This window comes from Rhinoderma darwinii, chromosome 2 (assembly GCF_050947455.1).
Source record: "Rhinoderma darwinii isolate aRhiDar2 chromosome 2, aRhiDar2.hap1, whole genome shotgun sequence".
NCBI lineage: Eukaryota > Metazoa > Chordata > Amphibia > Anura > Rhinodermatidae > Rhinoderma > Rhinoderma darwinii.
Window position 1 is genome coordinate 238,206,907 of NC_134688.1, and position 23,019 is coordinate 238,229,925.

The 23,019-nt window shown below is 43.5% G+C and overlaps 1 protein-coding gene across 4 annotated transcripts in view; it reads right to left on the reverse strand.

Annotated features, from left to right (window-relative positions):
• Window positions 1–23,019, reverse strand: part of SRRM3 (serine/arginine repetitive matrix 3) — a 371,076-nt gene that overhangs the window by 58,434 nt on the left and 289,623 nt on the right. For all 4 annotated transcript variants that reach the window (XM_075852984.1, XM_075852986.1, XM_075852985.1 and 1 more), the window contains 2 exons: window positions 12,339–12,407; window positions 9,861–9,896 (listed from right to left, as the gene is read on the reverse strand). In XM_075852984.1, the coding sequence (XP_075709099.1) occupies window positions 9,861–9,896; window positions 12,339–12,407 (105 nt within the window). The remainder of the gene's footprint in view (window positions 1–9,860; window positions 9,897–12,338; window positions 12,408–23,019) is intronic.

The following is a 23,019-nucleotide window of genomic DNA, read 5'->3' on the forward strand; positions in this document are numbered from 1 at the left end:
GCCTTAACGTCTTTAGGCAACCCAGGCCACCAATAGTTTCTGGTAATGAGGTGCTTGGTACCCAGGATGCCTGGATGGCCAGATAGTGCAGAGTCATAATTTTCCCTGAGTACCCTTAGCCGGAATTGCAGCGGAACAAACAGCTTGTTCTCAGGAAGGTTCCGGGAGCTGAACCTTGATCAGCCGCAATTTCAGAGACTAAGTCAGAATCAACAGAGGAAATTATTATACCTGGGGGCAAAACACAGGCAGGATTTTCCTCCGAAGGAGGGCTGGCCATGAAGCTACGCGACAGTGCATCAGCTTTAATATTTATAGGTGACCAAAAAGTTGAATCTAGTAAAAAACAATGCCCATCGAGCTTGTCTCGGGTTTAGCCTCCGGGCAGATTCTAGGAAAACCAGATTCTTGTGGTCGGTAAGGACCGTTCCCTGGTGCCTAGCCCCCTCCAGGAAGTGGCGCAACTCTTCAAATGCCCATTTAATGGCTAAGAGTTCACGGTTGCCAATGTCATAGTTACTCTCAGTGGGCGAGAACTTCCTGGAGAAGTAGGCACAGGGACGGAGATGGGTGAGGGACCTGGTACCCTGGGACAAGACAGCGCCCACTCCCACGTCGGAGGCATCAACCTCCACAATGAATGGCTCCATTTGGTTAGGCTGAATCAGCACTGGGGCCAAGATAAAGCACTTCTTAAGGACCTCAAAAGCCTGGACCGCGTCTGGAGGCCAGTGGAGGAGATCAGCACCTTTGCGAGTAAGATCCGTAAGAGGCTTAGCGATGACAGAGAAGTTAGCAATAAATCTCCTGTAATAATTAGCAAACCCCGGGAAGCACTGTAATGCCTGCAGGGAGGCAGGTTGGACCCATTCAGCCACAGCCTGAACCTTGGCAGGGTCCAAGCGGAATTCATGAGGAGTGAGGATTAGACACAAAAATGGTATCTCCTGCACCCCAAACACACATTTTTCGGTTTTAGCAAAGAGTTTGTTTTCCCGAAGGGCCTGGAGCACCTTCCTGACATGCTCAATGTGGGAGGACCAGTCCTTGGAAAACACAAGTATGTCATCAAGGTACACTACAAGAAATAACCCCAGGTAGTCTCTTAAAATCTCATTTATGAAATTCTGGAAGACCGCGGGAGCATTACACAACCCAAAGGGCATGACGAGGTATTCGAAATGACCTTCGGGCGTGTTAAACGCAGTCTTCCACTCATCCCCCTCTCTGATGCGGATAAGGTTATAAGCCCCCCGAAGATCAAACTTAGAAAACCATTGGGCCCCCTGAACCTGATTGAAGAGATCAGGAATCAAAGGAAGGGGATACTGGTTCCTTACAGTGACCTTATTCAAATTTCGGTAATCGATGCACGGCCTAAGACCACCATCCTTCTTCCCTACGAAGAAGAAGCCAGCACCTACCATAGAAGTAAAGGGGCGAATGTAACCCTTGGCCAGGCATTCCTGGATATATTCTCTCATGGCTTCACGTTCCGGACAAGAGAGATTAAATATCCTACCCTTAGGGAGCTTAGCACCTGGTACCAAATCGATAGCGCAATCATATTCTCTATGAGGAGGTAACACTTCGGAGGCCTTTTTAGAAAAAACATTAGCGAAGTCCTGAATAAACTCAGGTAGTGTTCACCTCCTCAGGGAGAGAAATAAAATTAACAGAAAAACATGACGTCATGCATTCATTACCCCATTTGGTAAGATCCCCAGTATTCCAGTTAAACGTGGGATTATGCATCTGCAACCAGGGAAGGCCTAAAACCAAATCGGACGATAATCCCTGCATCACCAGTACAGAGCACTGCTCCAAATGCATGGAGCCAACAAGGAGTTCAAAAACAGGGTTATGCTGCGTAAAATAACCATTAGCAAGTGGAGTGGAGTCGATACCCACTACCGGGACAGGTTTAGGCATATCAATCAATGGCATAGCTAGAGACATAGCAAATTCCACAGACATAATATTAGCAGAAGACCCTGAATCCATGAAGGCACTGCCGGTAGCAGACCTACCCTCAAAAGAGACCTGAAAGGAAAGCAAGATCTTAATAGGTTTCATATTTACGGGAAATACCTGTGCGTCCAAGTGACCTCCCCGATGGTCACTTAGGTGCGGAAGTTCTTCCGGCTGCTTATTCTTACGCCTAGGGCAGTTGTTCACTTGATGCTTGTCATCCCCACAGTAGAAGCAGAGACCATTCTTCCTGCGGCGCTCTCTACGTTGTTGGGGAGACACGGAGGCCCCGAGTTGCATTGGTTCATCCGAGTTTTCAGTGCAAGAACAAAGCAACGGAACCTCGGGAGCCATCATGGGGGAGCCAGAGGAGAAAGCACAAAAACGTTCAAGTCGTCGTTCCCTGAGACGTCGGTCAAGACGTACCGCTAAAGTCCTAACCTGATCTAGAGAGTCAGAAGAGGGATAGCTAACTAACAGGTCTTTCAGGGCGTTCGACAGACCCAATCTAAACTGGCACCTCAAGGCAGGGTCATTCCACCGAGAAGCTACACACCACTTCCTAAAGTCAGAACAGTACTACTCAACGGGTCTCTTACCCTGACGTAAGGTCACCAGCTGAATCTCAGCAAAGGCAGTCTTGTCAGTCTCGTCATATATGAGCCCGAGAGCAGAAAAAAAAAAATCAACAGAGGAAAGTTCAGGGGCGTCAGGAGCCAAGGAGAAGGCCCATTCTTGGGGCCCGTCCTGGAGCCGGGACATAATTATACCCACTCGCTGGCTCTCAGAACCTGAGGAGTGGGGCCTTAGACGGAAATAGAGCCTACAACTCTCCCGAAAGGAGAAAAAAGTCTTTCGGTCCCCTGAGAACCGGTCAGGCAACTTGAGGTGGGGTTCAAGAGGTGAGGTGGGGGGCACTACCAGGGTAGCATCACGCTGGTTGCCCCTCTGAGCCAGGGCTTGGACCTGTAGGGAGAGGCCCTGCATTTGCTGAGCCAGGGTCTCAAGGGGGTCCATAGTTGTGTCAGGGACCAGGGTAGAAAAGGTATATGGGCCTGTGATTATGTAATGACGGGGTAAGGAGAAGACAGGTGAGCTCTAATCTACCCGCCACTCAGTCCCTGCCTACTTGCACGACCCATCCTAGGCGACGGCGTACAACTGGGCGACGGTCCCTACGCTCAATATGTGCACGACAGACAAACAGACAAGGGTAAACAGAAGCTAAGGGAAATGGGGCAGTTGCCCACGGCAAGACCGTGAGCAACAAGAGTAGTGAACGAGCCGAGTCAAACCAGGAGTGTACGAGGTACCAAACGCAGAGCAGGAGCATAGTCAGTAAAGCCAGGGTCAAAATGAAGCAAGGTCAATAATGATAGCAGGAGCAGCAGAGCCAGGAAACAGGAAAGAATCACAGGCCTAGAGACAAGCAGGAAATGAAGGTATAAATAGACCGAGGGTGGGAGCTAGAACCGTCTTCGCAGGCTGTGATAGGTTCTCCCACTCCTGAGCCTACCAGCCTGAGTGGTAGCAGATCGAGTAACTCTATCAGACTTAGGAGCAGGTGCAGACTGATTAAACACGGGCGTCGACACAGAAGCTGTCTGGCAGATCCTTTACATTAGGTGTTTCATTCAGTCCCATTACTACGGGTATAGAAAATCCAGCACCTAACCATGCAGACTCCTTTACTAATATTTATGAAAGAATGGGTCGTTCTACAGATCCCACTGAATTCCAACGTGGTACTGTATTTTATGAAATTTATTTTCTCCTAGATATTCCACAATCAACTGTGAGTGATATTATTGCAAAGTGGAAGCATTTAAGAACCACACCAACTCAACCATGAAGTGGCAGACCACATAAAGTTACAGAGTGGGGTCGCTGAGTGCTGAGGCGCATAATGCATAAAAGTCGCCAACACTCTGCTGACTCAATAACTGCAGAGTTCCAAACCTCCTCTGGTATTAACATCCAGACAAAAACTGTGCCTGGGAATTCATGACATCGGTTTCCATGGCCGCGCAGCTGCATGCAAGCCTTACAAATACAATGCCAAGTGTCAGATTGAATATTGTAAAGCACACCGCCACAGGACTCTGAAGCAGTGGAAACGTGTTCTGTGGACTGATGAATCAAGCTTCTCTATCTGCTAGTCTGATAGACGAGTCTGGGTTTGTTAAATGCCAGGAGAGTGTTACCTGCCTGACTGCATTGTGCCAACTGTAAAGTTTAATGGAAGAGGGATAATGCTATGGGTTGTTTTTCAGGGTTAACCTAGGCCCCTTAGTTCCAGTGAAAGGAAATCTTACTGCTTCAGCATACCAAGACATTTGGGACAATTTTATGCTTCCAACTTTGTGGGAAAAGTTTGGAGAAGACCCTTTTCTGTTCCAGCATGACTGAGCCCCAGTACACAAAGCAAGGTCCATAAAGACATGGTTGGGTGAGTTTGGTGTGGAAAAACTTGACTGGCCCGCCCAGTGCCTCGACCTCAACCCCATCGAACATCTTTGGGATAAACCAGAAGAGAGATTGCAAGACACCCCTCTTGTCCAACATCAGTGTCTGACCTCACAAATGCTCTTTTGGATTAATGGAATCAAATTCCCACAGACGCACTCCAAAATCTTGTGGAAAGATTTACCAGAAGAGTGATAGCTGGTTTAGCTGCAAAGGAGGAACCAACGCCATATTAATGCCAATGGATTTAGAATGGGATGTCAGAAAAGCTCCTGCAGGTGTAATGTGTAGGTGTCCCAATACTTTTATCCATATCGTGTATTATATATAGAAAGGGAAGATCAGAGGATTCAAACCCTAACTTCCAAAGCAAAAGGATGCTACATCCAGGTAGACTGTGTAAATGTCAGTGTACAGCAGGAGAAAAGGGTCGTACTTGACAGCAAAATAGCTAAGCAGTTAACAGCACATTTCTTTCTTAGTCCACTCTTCAAATGAATAGTGCTATTTGTTCCACTTTGCAGGTGCACTATTTTCCAATTAGAGGCAATTTTCTGTTAAACTTGTTATCATCTCCTCTGTCATTTGCTCCTACCCTTTCCTTTGTAGACCATTGTTTAGCTGTTATATGTGTGCTACCTTCCTATCTCTGTGTGGTTCTTCGGTAAGTGCTGAAAACTGCAGGCAATAAAACGTCCAATGACCTTGGTACTATAAAATGAACAGCTACACTTGCAATTGTAGAACCCATCTATTAGTTCAATGAGGCATAGACCATATGGATAACAAGAGGAACTCTACAAGCTGCTCATGTTATAAAGGAGTGTGTCAGGTGCCTTAGTTTTAGAAAATCTGCCAATTAATTTCTCATATTTCTGTTGATCCAGGGATTTATTCTGATTGCCATACTGGAGTCGGGCAAGAATTTTTCCCTAAGATGACAACAATTGTCTTTTGCCTCATGAGGGTTTTTACCTTCCTATTGATCAACAATGCCAGATAATAGGCTGAACTGGATTGACTTATATATTTTTTAGGCTTGTTACACATGCAAAACCGATTGTCCATTGCAAACGGGACGAGGACGACGACAATGAGCATTAAATGTAATGTGCGGCCCTTGGATGGAATTAAGGGCTGAACCTAAGGCCCCAATAAAGTGGTAAGTTGACCACCAATGAGTTAAAGCATAACGTTATTATGGTTAAAATACCGATAACTGCAATTCCTAAGGCCCCATGCACACGACCCTGTAGTTACCCCTGATGCCTGCCAGCAAACAAAATATTGCGTATATTTGTGCGATTACACAATTAATAAATACTGTTAACAATTATTAGACTTCCACATATACTTATCAACTAACTACTAAGAAAAGTCTCTATATGCTTAAAGGGATATTCCCATGACAGAAAGTAATGACATATCGCTAGGAGTGCCACAGATCATGAGAATAAAAGGGCCGCAGTACTTGCTGTAACCCCCTGCACAGCCGGTGGCCGGGAGCGCCAATGTGCAGGGAAAAAATGTGAAGGGTTCCCAGTACTAAACTAACACTACAGCCCATTCATTCTCAAGATGGGCGTGGGTCCCGACAGTCAAACTACCACCGATCAGAAAGTGATGGCATATCCTAGCGATATGCCATTACTCCTTGTGATGGTGATAACCCCAAAGGGGGTGGTGTAATGTATATCTATTATGTATTATTTTTCAGCATCCAGCAGTATAAACCATATATGTCCCTGGACTATAAATGTTTTTTCCATCTCAGTCGACAGACACATACCTAACAGCTCTGTTAGGCTGCTATAATGCAGTAGGACTATTAGTTTTTCCTCTGCATATTACTGTACACTGCCTGATGTAATGACTACACTTCTTAGAATGCAAATCACCAGATATTAGGCTGTCAGGGAATGCTAAGAGATTTCGGCTCTGAAGCCTGTAAAATGTTAAATGCAGCTCTGGAATTTAATACAAACTGTAAATGAGGATCAGTTCAATATAAGTAATGGAATGTATTTGCAACATGTCTCAACTTTTTTTGAAGATTAATTCTATTTGCAAACTATAAAATGGTGTTTAAGTTTAAGGGTATGTGTACACGACCTATTTTCAGACGTAATGGAGGCGTTTTACGCTTCGAATTACGCCTGAAAAGACGGCTCCAATACGTCGGCAAACATCTGCCCATTGCTTGCAATGGGTCTTACGATGTTCTGTGCAGACGAGCTGTAATTTTACGCATCACTGTCAAAAGACGGCGCGTAAAATTACGCCCGAGTCAAAGAAGGGCAGGACACTTCTTGGGACGTAATTGGAGCAGTTTTTCATTGACTCTATTGAAAAACAGCTCCAATTACGTCCGTAATGGACGCCGCGAAAAACGCGTGCACTTGTAAAAACGTCTGAAATTCAGGCGCTGTTTTCGCCTGAAAACAGCTATGTAATTTTAGACGTATTTTGCGTTGTCGTGTGAACATACCCTAACACACATTCCAATCACTCTATGTGGGCAGGGAAAAACAGAACAGTCTTTCTCTATGACTCTTAGAGGCAATTAAATGGCTTTTACTCGGAAACACGTTAAATCAGAGAAAATATGTATATCTCAGGCTCGGTATCTCTCCCCCCCCCCCCCCCCATCCTATACTGACCTCAGAAAAAGTAGAACAGGAGATCTGAAATTTCCACCTTAAAATATATATTCGGTTTGCAAATAATGCCTGTTTTTTGTGAAAAACTCTTTATCTACGACATTTTCAACTATTTACAACTGATCACTATCCCGTCTATGTTTATTTCTTAGCACTATTTCACTATTCAGTAAACAGACACTGCATACAAATTGCAATTTATTACATTTTCCTGTATGTCTTCCTTGGCAGGGAGTTTTGAACACAACCTTAGGGATCATATACTTCTCAGCAGCCAGAAATATGACATAATGAACGTAAGAAATAAGGGCAATAAAGCTAATAATAATGAATCATAGTAGTAGAGGCTATAACTGTGGATCAGAAATATTGGATTGTTAGCAATTCCAAAAGAAGTGAAAGCTGGACAATAGTGTGACTGGTTTACCTTTACATTGTGGGATTTATACAGCATCTTTCTTTCATTGTAACACGTTTAAATAAATACTTAGATCAAGCTCCTTTTTATTGTAGAATTAAAGGGGTTTTCCGGTTTCTGCAAATTAACATTATGTTTATGTAGAATTAAATGTTATATAATTTTGAAATATACTTTCTGAATTCATTTCTTTTGGTTTTCAAGATCACTACTTGTTGTCATTCAGTAGGAACATTTATTGTTTACTTCCAGTGAATAAAATTCTGTCCATGGTCATGTGATGGACACATAGGTGCACGGCTCGTTGCATTTACAGTAAGTGTATCAAAGCTGTGTCTTCTAATGATCCCAGCACCTGTGTGTCCATCACATGACCATGGACAGATTTGCATCCACTGGTTGTAAACAAAGCTCTCCACAGTGCTGCACCTCCTTACATCTCCTCCCTCATCTCTGTCTACCACCCTACTCGGGCTCTACGTTCTGCCAACGACCTTAGATTAAAATCCTCCATAATCCGAACCTCCCACTACCGTCTCCAGGATTTCTCTCGTGCTGCACCCGTCCTCTGGAATGTGCTACCCCAGACAATCAGATTAATTCCCAATATCCACAGTTTTAAACGTGCCCTGAAAACACATATATTTAGACAGGCCTATAACATTCCCTAATCTGACTCCTTTCCATGGCCCTCCATTTAGATTAGTCATCAGAATAAGATTCCCTCACACTCCTTCTCTTCATGTCCGTCATACACGGATACTGGCTGGTGACCGGCTCATTCAGCTTTATGTTACCACCGCATGTGTATAAAAATGGCCGGACCATTGTACAGAACAAACACTATTACACTTTGTGTCTCCCTTATGTCCTCATAGATTGTAAGCTCTTGCGAGCAGGGTCCTCACTCCCCAGGTTTGAATTGTAAATGAAATGTAATGTCTGATATTGTTTGTTTCATGTTCCCTCTAAATTGTAAAGTGCTGCGTAATATGTTGGCGCTATATAAATAAAGATTATTATTATTATTATTATTAATGTTCCTAATGAATGACAACAAGCAAAGATCTTAAAAACCTTGAGAAATGAATGCAGAAAATATATTGCAAAGTTATATAACTTTTAATTCTACATAAAAATAACTTAATTTGCAGGAACCGGACAATGTTCCTACGGAATAATAACAAGCAGAAATCTTGAAAACTGTGAAAAATTAATGTATATTAGAAAATTATATGGCTTTTAATTCTACAAAAAAAAAATAACATTAATTTGCAAAAACCAGAGGACCCCTTTAATACTGAATCTATACATGTTGAGTAGCCTAGGAGTCCAACACTTTATCTTTTTTCGCCCTTGAATACTTCCTCTATATGTCTTGTATGATATTTCCACATTGCCAAAGTATAATATATACTTTGCATCCACAAGATGAATAGACAAATACAATTTTACAAGCCCCCAGTTGGCGTAGAGTTGATTTCCTGGCACTTTTAACTAAATTGGGCGTATCTTACTCCAGTGTTTTTTAGCTTAAGACAGGCGTATCAAACGCCAGTCTTAATAAATTCTCCCCATTATCTTCATGACAACACTGTAATTGAGAGCAATCAAATGAGAGCAATCAAAGGAGGAAATGTCATCAGTATTTCGTTTCCGGCTTTGAAGATACTTACCTCTTTAAATTGGAGAATTGGTGTGATACGCTGCTATACTAGTGCATGTAATTGCATCCATTAAACAGTCCCTCAAAGTGCCAAACAGGGGGGGCTAAAAATTGCATCACATGAATCCCTCTCAGCCAGTCAGCAGCTGTGAAAAGGCTCATGTGACATACATTCTCGATTCCGGACATGCATCACAAGATCCATTTTTATTGTATACTAAACAGTGTTTCCTAATAATGGCTTTCCCTGTTAGGGCCAGTTTAAACAGTTTTTGGCGCTGTTTTTCAAGTGGAAACCGCGTCAGAAACCGCGCCAAAAACCGGCCAAAATAGCCTTCCATTGATTTCAATGGGATACGGAGGCGTTTTTTCCCCGCCAGCAGAAAAACACGCGTTTGCAGGAGAAAAAAAGCATCATGCTTTGTCCTCCCGCGTTTCCGTCTCTGACCTCCCATTGACATCAATGGGAATCAGAGAAAGTGGTTTTCGTGGCCGCGGCCGAAAAACGCAGCGAAAGTCGCCGTAATAAAAGCGGCAAAGAAAGTGCAGGTATTTTGAGGCGGACTTTTCTGCCTGCAAAAAACTCAGTGTGAATATACCCTTATAAAGAGTCACAGCTAGTTAAATATATTATGAATGTAATAATGACAATATTATAATTATATATCAAGTCTCTCACCTGTGTCTTCTCTTCTTCCTGGTCCCTGAATTTGACCTAAAAAAAAACATAGAACGGTGTTTAAAAACAACTTGTCTTTCTCAATGGGCAGTGTGAGTGCCCATATTTATTGATTTATTTTTCATATATACATATATAGTTTCAGACAAAAAAAATATCACTATGTAACATGTCTGTAAGCCTCAATGAAAATGATTAAATGAAGATGGGAGACTGGCATAAAGGTCTTGACACCCTTCCTTCCTTCCTACAAAGCATGTGAAGAGGGGAAAAGGGAAATGAAGGTGGAAAAGCGCCTCATTGTGAATTTTCTGTAAGAACCTTCCTTTTGATTTGCACATGTAGGTACTAAAGTCTTAATTTATGAAAACTGTCTTTCCAAACAAAAATGTCCCTGTTGCTCATAGCAAGCAATTATCATGCAGCTTTGAGTTTTCCAGAGAAGTATTAGAAATAAAAGCTGAGCTCTGATTGGTAGATTTGGGTAACTAGGCCAGCTTTTCTGTCAGACAGTTTTGACAAATGAGGCACCAAAAATAAAGAAACAGTATAATGTTATATCTAAACAAGGCTGGTAAGTGTGTGCCTAAAGGCGACCTTTGGGGAATGTCAACTTGTGAATGTACAATTTACATATGAATTCACTGAAAAATATGTATTGATATGTATAAAAACTCTCTAACAGATGAACTGTCTTTGTTGCTTATAGTAACCAATCACAGCACAGCTTTCATTTGTTATAGTGCTTTTTAAAAATGAAAGCTGCACTGTGATTGCTTGATATGGGTAACAAGGCCAGTTTTTCTTCTAGACTGTTTTGTTAAATTAGGCCCATGTGTATTAATATCTTAAAAACGTATGGCACTAAAGATACCCAGGAACGAACAAGAAATGCAGGGGTGCAAGATGTTGTGAGAAGTGCACGGCAATGTTCTGCTTTGTTTTGTAAAAGCAGCAAAACATATTAAAGTCATATAGGTGTGGCCTACTTACTGGGTGGAATCTAAGGCGCCATATAATCTGAGCCTGACGGCTCCTGAGATGTAACTCCGCTACTGTATTTCAGACTATACATGAATACATGAATATTCATTGTGCAAAACATTATGGGGGGAATTTACTAAGACTGGCATTTCATATACCAGTTTTAAACTTAACTGTCTTGGAGTAGTGTGCCAAATTTATTAAGACGTGAAGGTCTCTTCATAAATTTAGCACATCTTTGACTGTGTGTTAGAAATTGAAATCTACTCCAGCGATATTTCTGGCATAAGTGATGATAAATGAGTCAGCATATGGGAAGCCATTTCCCTTCCCACTAAACCCTGCCCACTATTCTTGACACATTTGAAAAGTAGCGGGAAGTGTGAAAAGTTGTAAATTATAGCGAAAAATAACAAATAGATCTTATTCATGCGTAGGAGTGACAAAGAAAATAGTGGAAAAAAAAAGCTAAAAAAACCTTCCAAAACAGCGCAATGATACTGAAAAGTCATCATGGTAGAAAGTTTAGGTGAAGATGGCTTATGTGATTAAGGGGTAACTAAACGTTCAACAAACTTCTGACATGTCATAGTGACATGTCAGAAGTTTTGATTGGTGCGAGTCCGAGCACTGAGACTCCCACTAATCGCTAAAACGAAGCGGCAAGAGGACTCGTGTGAGCGCTTCGCTGCTTCGTTTGTTTGGCTTTTCCTGGAAAGCCGATGTAGCGGTGCACGGGCTCATAGACTTTCTATTGAGTCCGTACACCGCTACATTGATTTCCGGAAAAAGCCGAACAGAAACAAAGCGGCGAAGCGCTGACACGAGCGCTTCTGCCACTTCATTTTAGTGCTCAGTGCTCAGACCCCCACCAATCAAAACTTCTGACATATCACAATGACACGTCAGAAGTTTGCTGAACGTTTAGTTACACTTTAAAATGCAGAAGTAAATGGGCAAAACAATTGTAGTTATGGTAAGGACGAAATGAATAGAGGGTTATTGAACAATTATATATTATTCTCTAAAGATATGTACTCCTTTGATGATGATGATGATGATGATGATGATGATGCCCAACAAATTCAGAAGACACACCATCATGTGGAGAGTAAAAACATGAAGTCTAATTCTGTAGCTTTTTGCTTTCAATTCCCTATTTGGCAGCAGGTAGCAGGGGATTCAATGGACCAGACTGATGCCAATAACAAGGTAGCAGGGGTTGGGCACATTGTTCTTCTAGTAATGGATTAGCATCAAGGTAAAATAGGTCTGTTATTTTTCATCAGTTACACGGCTTTACTTGAAACCTAATAGTAAAAAATTTCTTTCAAATTAAATGATCATATGTTAGTAAAAGCTAACGGACCATGACAATTTCACAAGAAATAATAACTACAAAGTGTTTACTGTCACCACTGAATGTCATTTACAAAGACAGAGCCTAAAACAATTATTAGTGTGAACTAGTAGACAAGTTTACTCTGACATTACCTGTCCCTTTTGTGCTTTTTGCTACTTTTCTTCTTTTTTTCTTTCCGAACTGGTGATGAACTATCGCATCTAGGAACAAGAACAGATCCTTACTTTCAGCAGACCAATGGTACATTTATCATACAGTGACAATTAAGCCCCCACACCATTGATAACACGTGTAAATAAACATATACAAGAGACATGCTAACATACATACCACAATGGAATCCCAGCAGACCTCATTATAAGTCAATGGGATCCATCGGGCAGCATTGGTATACGTTGTACATCGTATTCGGCAGAGCATCGTGACTTCTGTTATGAATGGAAGCCACAACGCATATTTGTACAGAGCCTAAGTTTGCGTCTTGCAGCAAATTTAGTGGGATTTGCATATGGAAGAATCAGTGTAGAATAAATGTCGCTCATCAGTAATGATTATCATATTGTATGCAAAAGGTCAGTTAGAAAAATATCAGAATAGATAAAATAGGTATAAAAAATAAATCTATCAATATAACTATTAGATAGCTATATTCATTATTTACTATAATCTATATGCTACATATATAGTTTATGCTACAATGTAGGATCAATGAAATTTTAGCTGATGGCATATCGTTAGGATATGCCATCAATGTTCAATCAGTGGGGGTCACATTGGTCAGACCTCTACCGATCCGTAGGCTAAAATGGTAGTGGTGCTAGGAAAGATGCTAGCCAGTTTGGCTCCTGTCAGCTCTCTTTGGCTTTTATCTCATGGTCGGCTATTAACTTATAAACTGGTCACTTGGATCTGACCTATAAACACTGACATACGGTAATTGTTTTTAGAGCAATAAAAATGCAGCATGATGCGTAAAATGTGATTTATTCAATATTTAAAGATCATTATTTCCCTTGTCAACTATTTTCATTGCATAGTTGCTAAAGCAGTGTGATATTAACAAAATATATCATATCATACTAAGTTAAAGAACTTTTTCATTCAACCCTTTTGAGATATAATATAAATTGAAATACTCCTTTAACGCCAATGTGATTCAAAGTAGTTACACAATAAAATATTGAAAAGTCCTAGGGGGGTAAATACTTTTTATGGGCACTATAAGGGACAAGACTAAAGAGCTTAAACTTGGCTTTGGAGAGCAATAATATGATTCATGACCATTTCTGCTATTAAAGAGGTAGTAAAAAATAATTCACACAATGCATCTCTAGGTAGGTACTAAACTACATAAAATTCTGAAATTAGGAGCAGCACATCATTTGTAACGTGCTTAAAACGACATATTTATGCTTTTCTCTCTGTCTTTTATCTTCATTTTAAATTACATAAACTCCCCCACTAGCCTGATGTTAAAAGAAACAGCTGAAAAACCCTTTGAGTGATCAGGGATTGCTCGACTCCACGGCTCTTTAAAGAAGTTTTCCAGCCAGTAAAAATGTATGGGCTATCCTCAGAATAGGCCATCAATAGCTGATCGCTCTGGGTTCGACTGCCGGGACCCCCGCCGATCAGCTATTTTGAAGGGGCTGCAGCGCTCGTACGAGTGCTGCTCTCCCTTTATTCCGGTCACTGCTCGTACTGTGAATCGCTGTCACAGCAGTAGCGGCGGTTCACAGTACTACAGCCTTCTCCCATTCACTGCAATAGGAGAAGGTTGTTATACCGTGAATCGCCATTACTGCTATGTCGGGTATACACAATACGAGCAGTGACTGGAATGAAGGGGAAGCAGCGCTGCGGCCCCTTCAAAATACCTAATCGGCGTTGGTCTCACCAGTCAGACCCCAAGCGATCAGCTATTGATGGCCTATCCTAAGGATAGGCCATCAATTTTTAGGGACTGAAAAACCCCTTTAAGCTAGGGAGCTGTTGACTGGCAGCAGTCGCTTCAAGAAGAGGAGGGTCATGTTCCCCTATGACCTGCTGTTACTATTGGCCCTTAGCCTTGGTGGGCGTCCACCTTTAACTACATAAAAGTTTGCTGCAGAGGGAAACCGGTCTCTTGGGACACCTCCACATCTTAGTGTAGACGTCTCCTGTCCGCCCTCCTATTTTGCTGGTTTGTTAGGTTTCTACGTTAGGTGCCTTCAAATTGCTTTGTGCTGTGAGTGATTGCATGTGTTTTTTAGATTACCTATTGAGACCAGAAGGAATCGTACATGTCACCTGACTAAACAACCATGACATGCCCACTGCGTTGGCATGCTAGGTGATTAGAAAAATAACAAACTATATACGGGCAAAGTTCTCCATATGCATTTTGTTAAATAATGCTGTGTCCGACCCCCCACTTTTATCCACAATATAAGTTTCCTGTCTTTGTTGTATTAGGGTGGTTATCTAACGTAATATGTACGCCTTCAGGCCAGGGGTGGTTCATGGTCTGCTGTTAGTCGTGTCTGGTATTGCAGCTTAGCCTTATTTAATAAAATGGACCAGATAGTCTTAAGGATGCAGGTTCCACCTCTGGGACCTGCACCTATCTACCAAATGGGGGTTCCCCAACTCTGTCCTACCTGTCGAGGCGGCTGCTGGCCATCGCATCCCTGTGTAGATTCAGTGCAGTGTAAGACGGGCTGTATCCGAAATCCTGTCCTGCTCTGCACTGACTCCACACCTGGTTTAGGCAGCAAGTGGCTGTCTCACCACAGGAAATGTGGTCAGGGACCCCAGTTTGATAGATAAGTGCAGGTCCCAGAGATGGGTCCTGCATCTATCAGCCATCTATCAGATATTTATTCCATATTCTGTGGATGTCATAAATATCTTTCATGAGGCAACCCCATTAGGTTTCATGTGAGGTAATTCTATTATCACTATATATTTTGTATTGGTGCCTTCCATTATCATTTATTGTTTTATTCTTTGGGGGTGGGGTTTATTGCCTTTAATATTCTGATAGGATATGTATCAGAATTTTGGATTTCTACACCGATTCCAGCTGTTCCCTGACTTTTTGCACTCGCAGTTTGCTGTGATAACTTTGCATGACTTTTCTTTGCTTTGTTTAACCCCTAGGCGCACCACGACGCAACTGTACGTCTGGGTGGCCAGTGTCTTAGCGCACGGGGACGTACAGTTACTGCGCAGTTCCCGATGCACACTGTCGGTGATAGTGTGCACCGGGAACCAGGAGGCCAGCTGTCCCTGACAGCTGATACTCCACTGTTGCCGATCAGCGGCTTATTTCCGCTGATTTAGGCAATTAACCCCTTAAATGCGGTGATCTATTGCAATGGCCACATTTTAGGGGTTTCCAGCACATCGGCAGACCCCGCAATGAAATCGTGATGGCCTCCGTGTCTGCCATGTACGAAAGCCTATCAGGACCAGCCTGCTGTTCGCGATGCACACGGTCGGTGACAGTGTCTGTGACCTTGTGCATCGGGAATGGGACGTCAGGGGATTTGTAGCACATCAGCAGCCCCCATGCAATTGTGGGGGCTGCTGATGCTTGTGATGGCACCTGGGGGCCAGAAAACGGCCTCCGGGTCTGTAATGTATGGAAGCCTATGAGGACCAGCCACTAGCTTGACGGTTGGAATACATTACACTACTAGGTAGTGTAATGTATTTTAGCAGCGATCAGAGCTGCAGGTAAAAAAAATGAAAGTATAAAAAGTTATGAAAAAAGTAAAAAAAGTTAATAAAAATGTTTTACAAAAGTGTAAAAATAAAAGATTTTTTTTTCCTATAATAAGTCTCTTATTATAGGAAAAAAATGAAAACGTTAAAAAGCAGTACACATATTTGGTCTGACCGAGTTTGTAACGACTCAATTTATAAAACTATAATTTTATTTTTACCGCACGGTGAACGCCGCAAAAAACAACTAAGGCCCCATGCACACGAACGTAAAAAACGCCCGTAATCACGGGCCGTAATTACGGGCCCATAGACTTCTATTGGCCACGGGTACCTCCCAGTGTGCTTACGGGAATGTGACCGTGCCATTGAAAAATATGGAACACGTCCTATTGCAGGCCGTAATTTCGGCACGGGCAGGCCCATAGAAGTCTATGGGGCTCCCGTAATTACGGGTGACTACGTGTGTGCACCCGTAATTACGGGAGCATTGCTAGGCGACGTCAGTAAATAGTCACTGTCCAGGGTGCTGAAAGAGTTAAACGATCGGCAGAAACTCTTTCAGCACCAGGGACAGTGACTTCCAATCACAATATAGATCAACCTGTGAAAAAAATAGAATTTCCTACTTACCGAGAACTCCCTGCTTCTTCCTCCAGTCCGGCCTCCCGGCATGACGTTACAGCCCACGTGACCGCTGCAGCCAATCACAGGTCAATCACTGACTGCAGCGGTCACATGGACTGCCGCGTCATCCAGGGAGGTCGGACTAGATGTCAAGAGAGGGACGCGTCACCAAGACAACGGCCGGGTAAGTATGAATTTCTTTTACTTTTATTACGGAAAGGGCTGTCCCTTCTCTCTATCCTGCACTGATAGAGAGAAGGGCTGCCGATTACTGCAGTGTAATGTTGCAGCGAAAACGTGCCCGTAAATACGGGTGGAATACGGGTGACACCGGACCCGTATTTACGGCAGTATTTACGGGAGGACAAAAATACGTTCGTGTGCATGAGGCCTAAAAACTATGCCAGTATCACTATTTTTTGGTCACACCCCTCCCAAAATATAGAATAAAAAGTGATCAAAAGGTCGCATGTACCCCAAAATAGTAACAATAAAAACTACAACCCGTCCTGCATAAAACAAGCCCTTACACAGCTATTTTGACTGAAAAATAAAAAAGTTACGGCTCTCACAATATGGTGACACAGAAAATAAATTATTTTATAAAGAAGTGATTTTATTGTGCAAACGCTGCAAAACATAAAAAAACTATATACATATGGTATCGCCGTAATCGTACCGACCCGCAGAATACAGTAAATTGTAATTTATAGCACATTATGAACGCCGTAAGAAATAAAGAATTTAAAACGCCAAAATCACTGTTTTTGGTGACCAAAGCTCTAAATAAAATGTAATAAAAAGTGATCAAAAAGTTGTATGTACCAAAAAATGATACCAATAAAAACAACAGCTTGTCCCGCCAAAAATAAGCCCTCACACCGCTCAATCGACCAAAAAATATAAAAGTTATGGCTCTCAGAATGTGTTGATACAAAACAATTTTTTTTTAACAAATAGTTTTTTCTTTGTAAAAGTAGTAAAATATAAAAAAAAATATCTACATTTGGTATCACCGTAATTGTATTGACCCGCAGAATAAAGTTAAGTTGTTGTTTTTACCGCACGTGAAAGTGATAAAAACGAAACCCAAAAAGCAATGGTGGAATCACAGTTTTTTTCAATTTCATCCCGCAAAGAATTTTATTTTCAGTTTCCCAGTACATTATATGGTACTTTAAATAAGCCCTCTATTCATGGAAAAATAAAAAAGTTATGGCGTTTGGAAGGCGTGGAGTGAAAAACTAAAATGGAAAAGCAAAAAGGTTAATTAATTTATATTACAAAAAATAAATCATTACGTTACAAATTTAGGGCGACTTTTTCTCCTTTATCCCTTGTGAAAATGAAAAAATTCAACATTTTAGTGGACAAAAATGTTTATATTCATTTTCACGGCCTAATTTTACTAAACCTGTGTGGTATAAATGCTCACTGTACTCCTAGAAAAATTCCTTGTGGGGTGCAGTTTCCCAAATGGGGTCAGTTTTGGGGTGTTTCCACTGTTTTGGTCCCTCCAGGGCGTTGCAAACGTGACATGGCACTAAAAACCAATCCAGCAAAATCTGTGCTCCAAAATCCTAATGGCGCTTCTTCCCTTCTGAGCCCTGCTGTGAGTCCAAACATCAGTTTATTAGCACATATGGGGTATTTCTGTAATCGGGAGAAGATGCTTTACAAATGTTGGGGTGCATTTTCTTCTTTATTCCTTGTAAATATTACAAATTTCTATGTTTTTTCAGAAAAAAAAGTAGATTTTCATTTTCACAGACTAACTCCAATAAATATAGCAAAATACCTGAGGGGTCAAAGTGCTAACTATACCCCTAGATAAATTCCTTGAGGGGTCTAGTTTCCAAAATGGGGTCACTTTTGGGGAGTTTCCACTGTTTTGGCACCACAAGACGTCTTCAAACCCGATATGGTGCCTAAAATATAATCTAAAAATAAGCAGGACCCAAAATCCTATAGGTGCTCTTTTGCTTCTGAAGCCGGTGTTTCGGTCCATTAGCACATTAGGGCTACATGTGGGATTGTAAAGAATCTGCCAGGCACAGCTTCGGGGGTTAACGCCCATACATAATCAGTCTGCACCTGCTTCTATGTCTGTGAGACTGGCTCCATCTTCCACCACTCAGGGTGGCAGGCTTAGGAGTGGGAGAACCTATCACAGCCTGGCCAGACGGAGCTAGCTCCCGCCATCTGTCTATTTATACCTGCCTTTCCTGTTCCTCCTTGCTTGTGATTTCTTCTCGTTTGGTTTCCTGGCCCTGCTGCAGCTTCTTGTACTATTGTCCTTGCTTCGTATTGACCCCGGCTTGCTGACTACTCTCCTGCTCTGCGTTTGGTACCTCGTACACTCCTGGTTTGACTCGGCTTGTTCACTTCTCTGTTGCTCACGGTGTTGCCGTGGGCAACTTCTCCTTTCTCCCCCTAGCTCTGTGTACCCTTGTCTGTTTGTCCGTCGTGCACTTATTGAGCGTAGGGACCGTCGCCCAGTTGTACCCCGTCGCCTAGGGCGGGTCGTTGCAAGTAGGCAGGGACTGAGTGGCGGGTAGATTAGGGCTCACTTGTCTGTCTCCCCACCCCCGTCATTACATAATCACAAGCCTATACCTAGTCTACCCTGGTCCCTGACACCACTATGGACCCCCTTGAGACCCTGGCTCAGCAAATGCAGGGTCTCTCCCTACAGGTCCAGGCCCTGGCTCAGAGGGTCAACCAGCCTGATGCTACCATGGTAGTCCCCCTCACCTCACCTCTTGAACCCCACCACAAGTTGCCCGACCGGTTCTCAGGGGACCGGAAGACTTTTCTCTCCTTTCGGGAGAGTTGTAGGCTCTATTTTCGTTTAAAGCCCCACTCCTCAGGTTCTGAGAGCCAGCGGGTGGGTATAATTATTTCCCGGCTCCAGGAAGGGCTCCAAGAATGGGCCTTCTCCTTGGCTCCTGACACCCCTGAACTTTCCTCCGTTGAACTTTTCTTTTCTGCTCTCGGACTCATCTATGACGAGACTGACAAAACTGCTTTTGCCGAGAGTCAGCTGGTGACCTTACGTCAGGGTAAGAGACCTGTTGAGGAGTATTGCTCTGACTTTAGGAAGTGGTGCGTAGTTTCTCGGTGGAATGACCCTGCCTTAAGGTGCCAGTTTAGGTTGCGTCTGTCGAACGCCCTGAAAGACCTGCTAGTTAGTTATCCCTCTTCTGACTCCCTAGACCAGGTTATGGCTTTAGCGGTACGACTTGACCGACGTCTCAGGGAACGACGACTTGAACGTCTTGATGTTTTCTCCTCTGACTCCCCCATGATGCCTCCCGAGGTTCCGTTGCTTCGTTCCTCCCCGGAAGACTCGGAGGTACCTATGCAACTCGGGGCCTCCGTGTCCCCCCAACAACGTAGAGATTTCAGCAGGAAGAATGGTCTCTGCTTCTACTGTGGGGATGACAAGCATCAAGTGAACAACTGTCCTAAGCGTAAGAATGCAGCCGGGGAACTTCCGCGCCTAAGTGATCATCGGGGAGGTCACTTGGGCGCACAGGTATTTCCCGTAAATATGAAATGTAATAAAATCTTGCTTCCCTTTCAGGTCTCTTTTGGTGGTAGGTCTGCTACCGGCAGTGCCTTCGTGGATTCAGGGTCTTCTGCTAATATCATGTCTGTGGAATTTGCTATGTCTCTAGCTATGCCTTTGATTGATTTGCCTAAACTTGTCCCGGTAGTGGGTATCGACTCCACTCCTCTTGATAATGGTTATTTTACACAGCATACCCCTGTTTTTGAACTCCTTGTTGGCTCCATGCATTTGGACCAGTGCTCTGTACTGTTAATGCAGGGATTATCGTCCGATTTGGTTTTAGGCCTTCCCTGGTTGCAGTTGCATAATCTCACGTTTGACTGGAATACTGGGGACCTTACCAAGTGGGGTAATGAATGCTTGACGTCATGTTTTTCTGTTAATTCTATTTCTCCCCCTGAGGAGGTGAACACGCTACCTGAGTTTGTTCAGGACTTCGCCGATGTTTTCTCTAAGGAGGCCTCCGAAGTGTTACCTCCTCATAGAGAATATGATTGCGCAATCAATTTGGTACCAGGAGCTAAGCTCCCTAAGGGTAGGATATTTAATCTCTCTTGTCCCGAACGTGAAGCCATGAGAGAGTATATCCAGGAATGCCTGGCCAAGGGTTACATTCGCCCCTCTACTTCTCCGGTAGGTGCTGGCTTCTTCTTCGTAGGGAAGAAGGATGGTGGTCTTAGGCCATGCATTGACTACCGAAGCTTGAATAAGGTCACTGTAAGGAACCAGTATCCCCTTCCTCTGATTCCTGATCTCTTTAATCAGGTTCAGGGGGCCCAATGGTTCTCTAAGTTTGATCTACGGGGGGCTTATAACCTTATCCGCATCAAAGAGGGGGATGAGTGGAAGACTGCGTTTAACACGCCCGAAGGTCATTTCGAATACCTTGTCATGCCCTTTGGGTTGTGTAATGCTCCCGCGGTCTTCCAGAATTTCATAAATGAGATTTTAAGAGATTACCTGGGGGTATTTCTTGTAGTGTACCTTGATGACATACTTGTGTTTTCCAAGGACTGGTCCTCCCACATTGAGCATGTCAGGAAGGTGCTCCAGGTCCTTCGAGAAAACAAACTGTTTGCGAAGACCGAAAAATGTGTGTTTGGGGTGCAGGAGATACCATTTTTGGGCCAAATCCTCACTCCTCATGAATTCCGCATGGACCCTGCCAAGGTCCAGGCTGTGGCGGAATGGGTCCAACCTGAAGGCGTTACAGTGCTTCCTGGGGTTCGCTAATTATTACAGGAGGTTTATTGCTAACTTCTCGGTCATCGCTAAGCCTCTTACGGATCTCACTCGCAAAGGTGCTGATCTCCTCCACTGGCCTCCTGAGGCTGTCCAGGCTTTTGAGGTCCTTAAGAAGTGCTTTATCTCGGCCCCGGTGCTGGTTCAGCCCATCCAAATGGAGCCATTTATCGTGGAGGTTGACGCGTCCGAGGTGGGAGTGGGGGCTGTCTTGTCCCAGGGTACCAGGTCCCTCACCCATCTCCGTCCCTGTGCCTACTTCTCCAGGAAGTTTTCACCCACTGAGAGTAACTATGATATTGGCAACCGCAAACTCTTAGCCATTAAATGGGCATTTGAAGAGTGGCGCCACTTCCTGGAGGGGGCTAGGCACCAGGTAACGGTCCTTACCGACCACAAGAATCTGGTTTTCCTAGAATATGCCCGGAGGCTTAACCCGAGACAAGCTCGTTGGGCGTTATTTTTTACCAGATTCAACTTTGTGATTACCTATAGAGCTGGGTCTAAAAATGTTAAGGCTGATGCACTGTCACGTAGCTTCATGGCCAGCCCTCCTTCGGAGGAAGATCCTGCTTGTATTTTGCCTCCAGGTATAATCATTTCCGCTATTGATTCTGATTTAGTCTCTGAAATTGCGTCTGATCAAGGTTCAGCTCCCAGGAGCCTTCCTGAGAACAAGCTGTTTGTTCCCCTGCAGTTCCGGCTAAGAGTACTTAGGGAAAATCATGACTCTGCACTATCTGGCCATCCAGGCATCCTGGGTACCAAGCACCTCATTGCCAGAAACTATTGGTGGCCTGGGTTGCCTAAATACGTTAAGGCCTACGTCACCGCTTGTGAAGTTTGTGCTAGGTCCAAGACTCCCAGGTCCCGACCAGCGGGCTTACTATGTTCTTTGCCCATTCCCCAGAGACCTTGGACCCATATCTCCATGGATTTTATCACCGATTTGCCTCCATCTCAAGGCAAGTCGGTGGTGTGGGTTGTAGTAGACCGCTTCAGTAAGATGTGCCATTTTGTGCCCCTCAAGAAACTACCCAATGCTAAGACGTTAGCTACCTTCTTTGTCAAACACATCCTGCGTTTCCATGGGGTCCCTGTCAATATTGTTTCTGATAGAGGGGTACAATTTGTTTCATTGTTTTGGAGAGCGTTCTGTAAAAAGTTGGAGATTGATCTGTCCTTCTCCTCTGCCTTCCATCCTGAAACTAATGGCCAAACTGAGAGGACTAATCAGTCTCTAGAACAATATTTAAGGTGTTTTATCTCTGACTGTCAATATGATTGGGTCTCATTCATTCCCCTCGCCGAATTTTCCCTTAATAACCGGGTCAGTAACTCGTCAGGGGTCTCCCCCTTTTTCTGTATTTTGGGTTTAATCCACGGTTCTCTTCCGTTTCACCTGGTAGTTACAACAATCCCGAGGTAGAGGTCGGGAACTGTGCACAGTCTGGGCTCAGGTTCAGAAGAACCTAGAGGCGTCCCAGAGCATACAAAAAACTCAGGCAGATAGAAAACGTTCTGCTAACCCCTTGTTTATGGTCGGGGATCTGGTGTGGCTATCATCTAAAAATTTGCGCCTTAAGGTCCCGTCCAAGAAGTTTGCTCCCCGGTTTATAGGGCCGTACAAGGTCATTGAAGTCCTCAATCCTGTCTCCTTC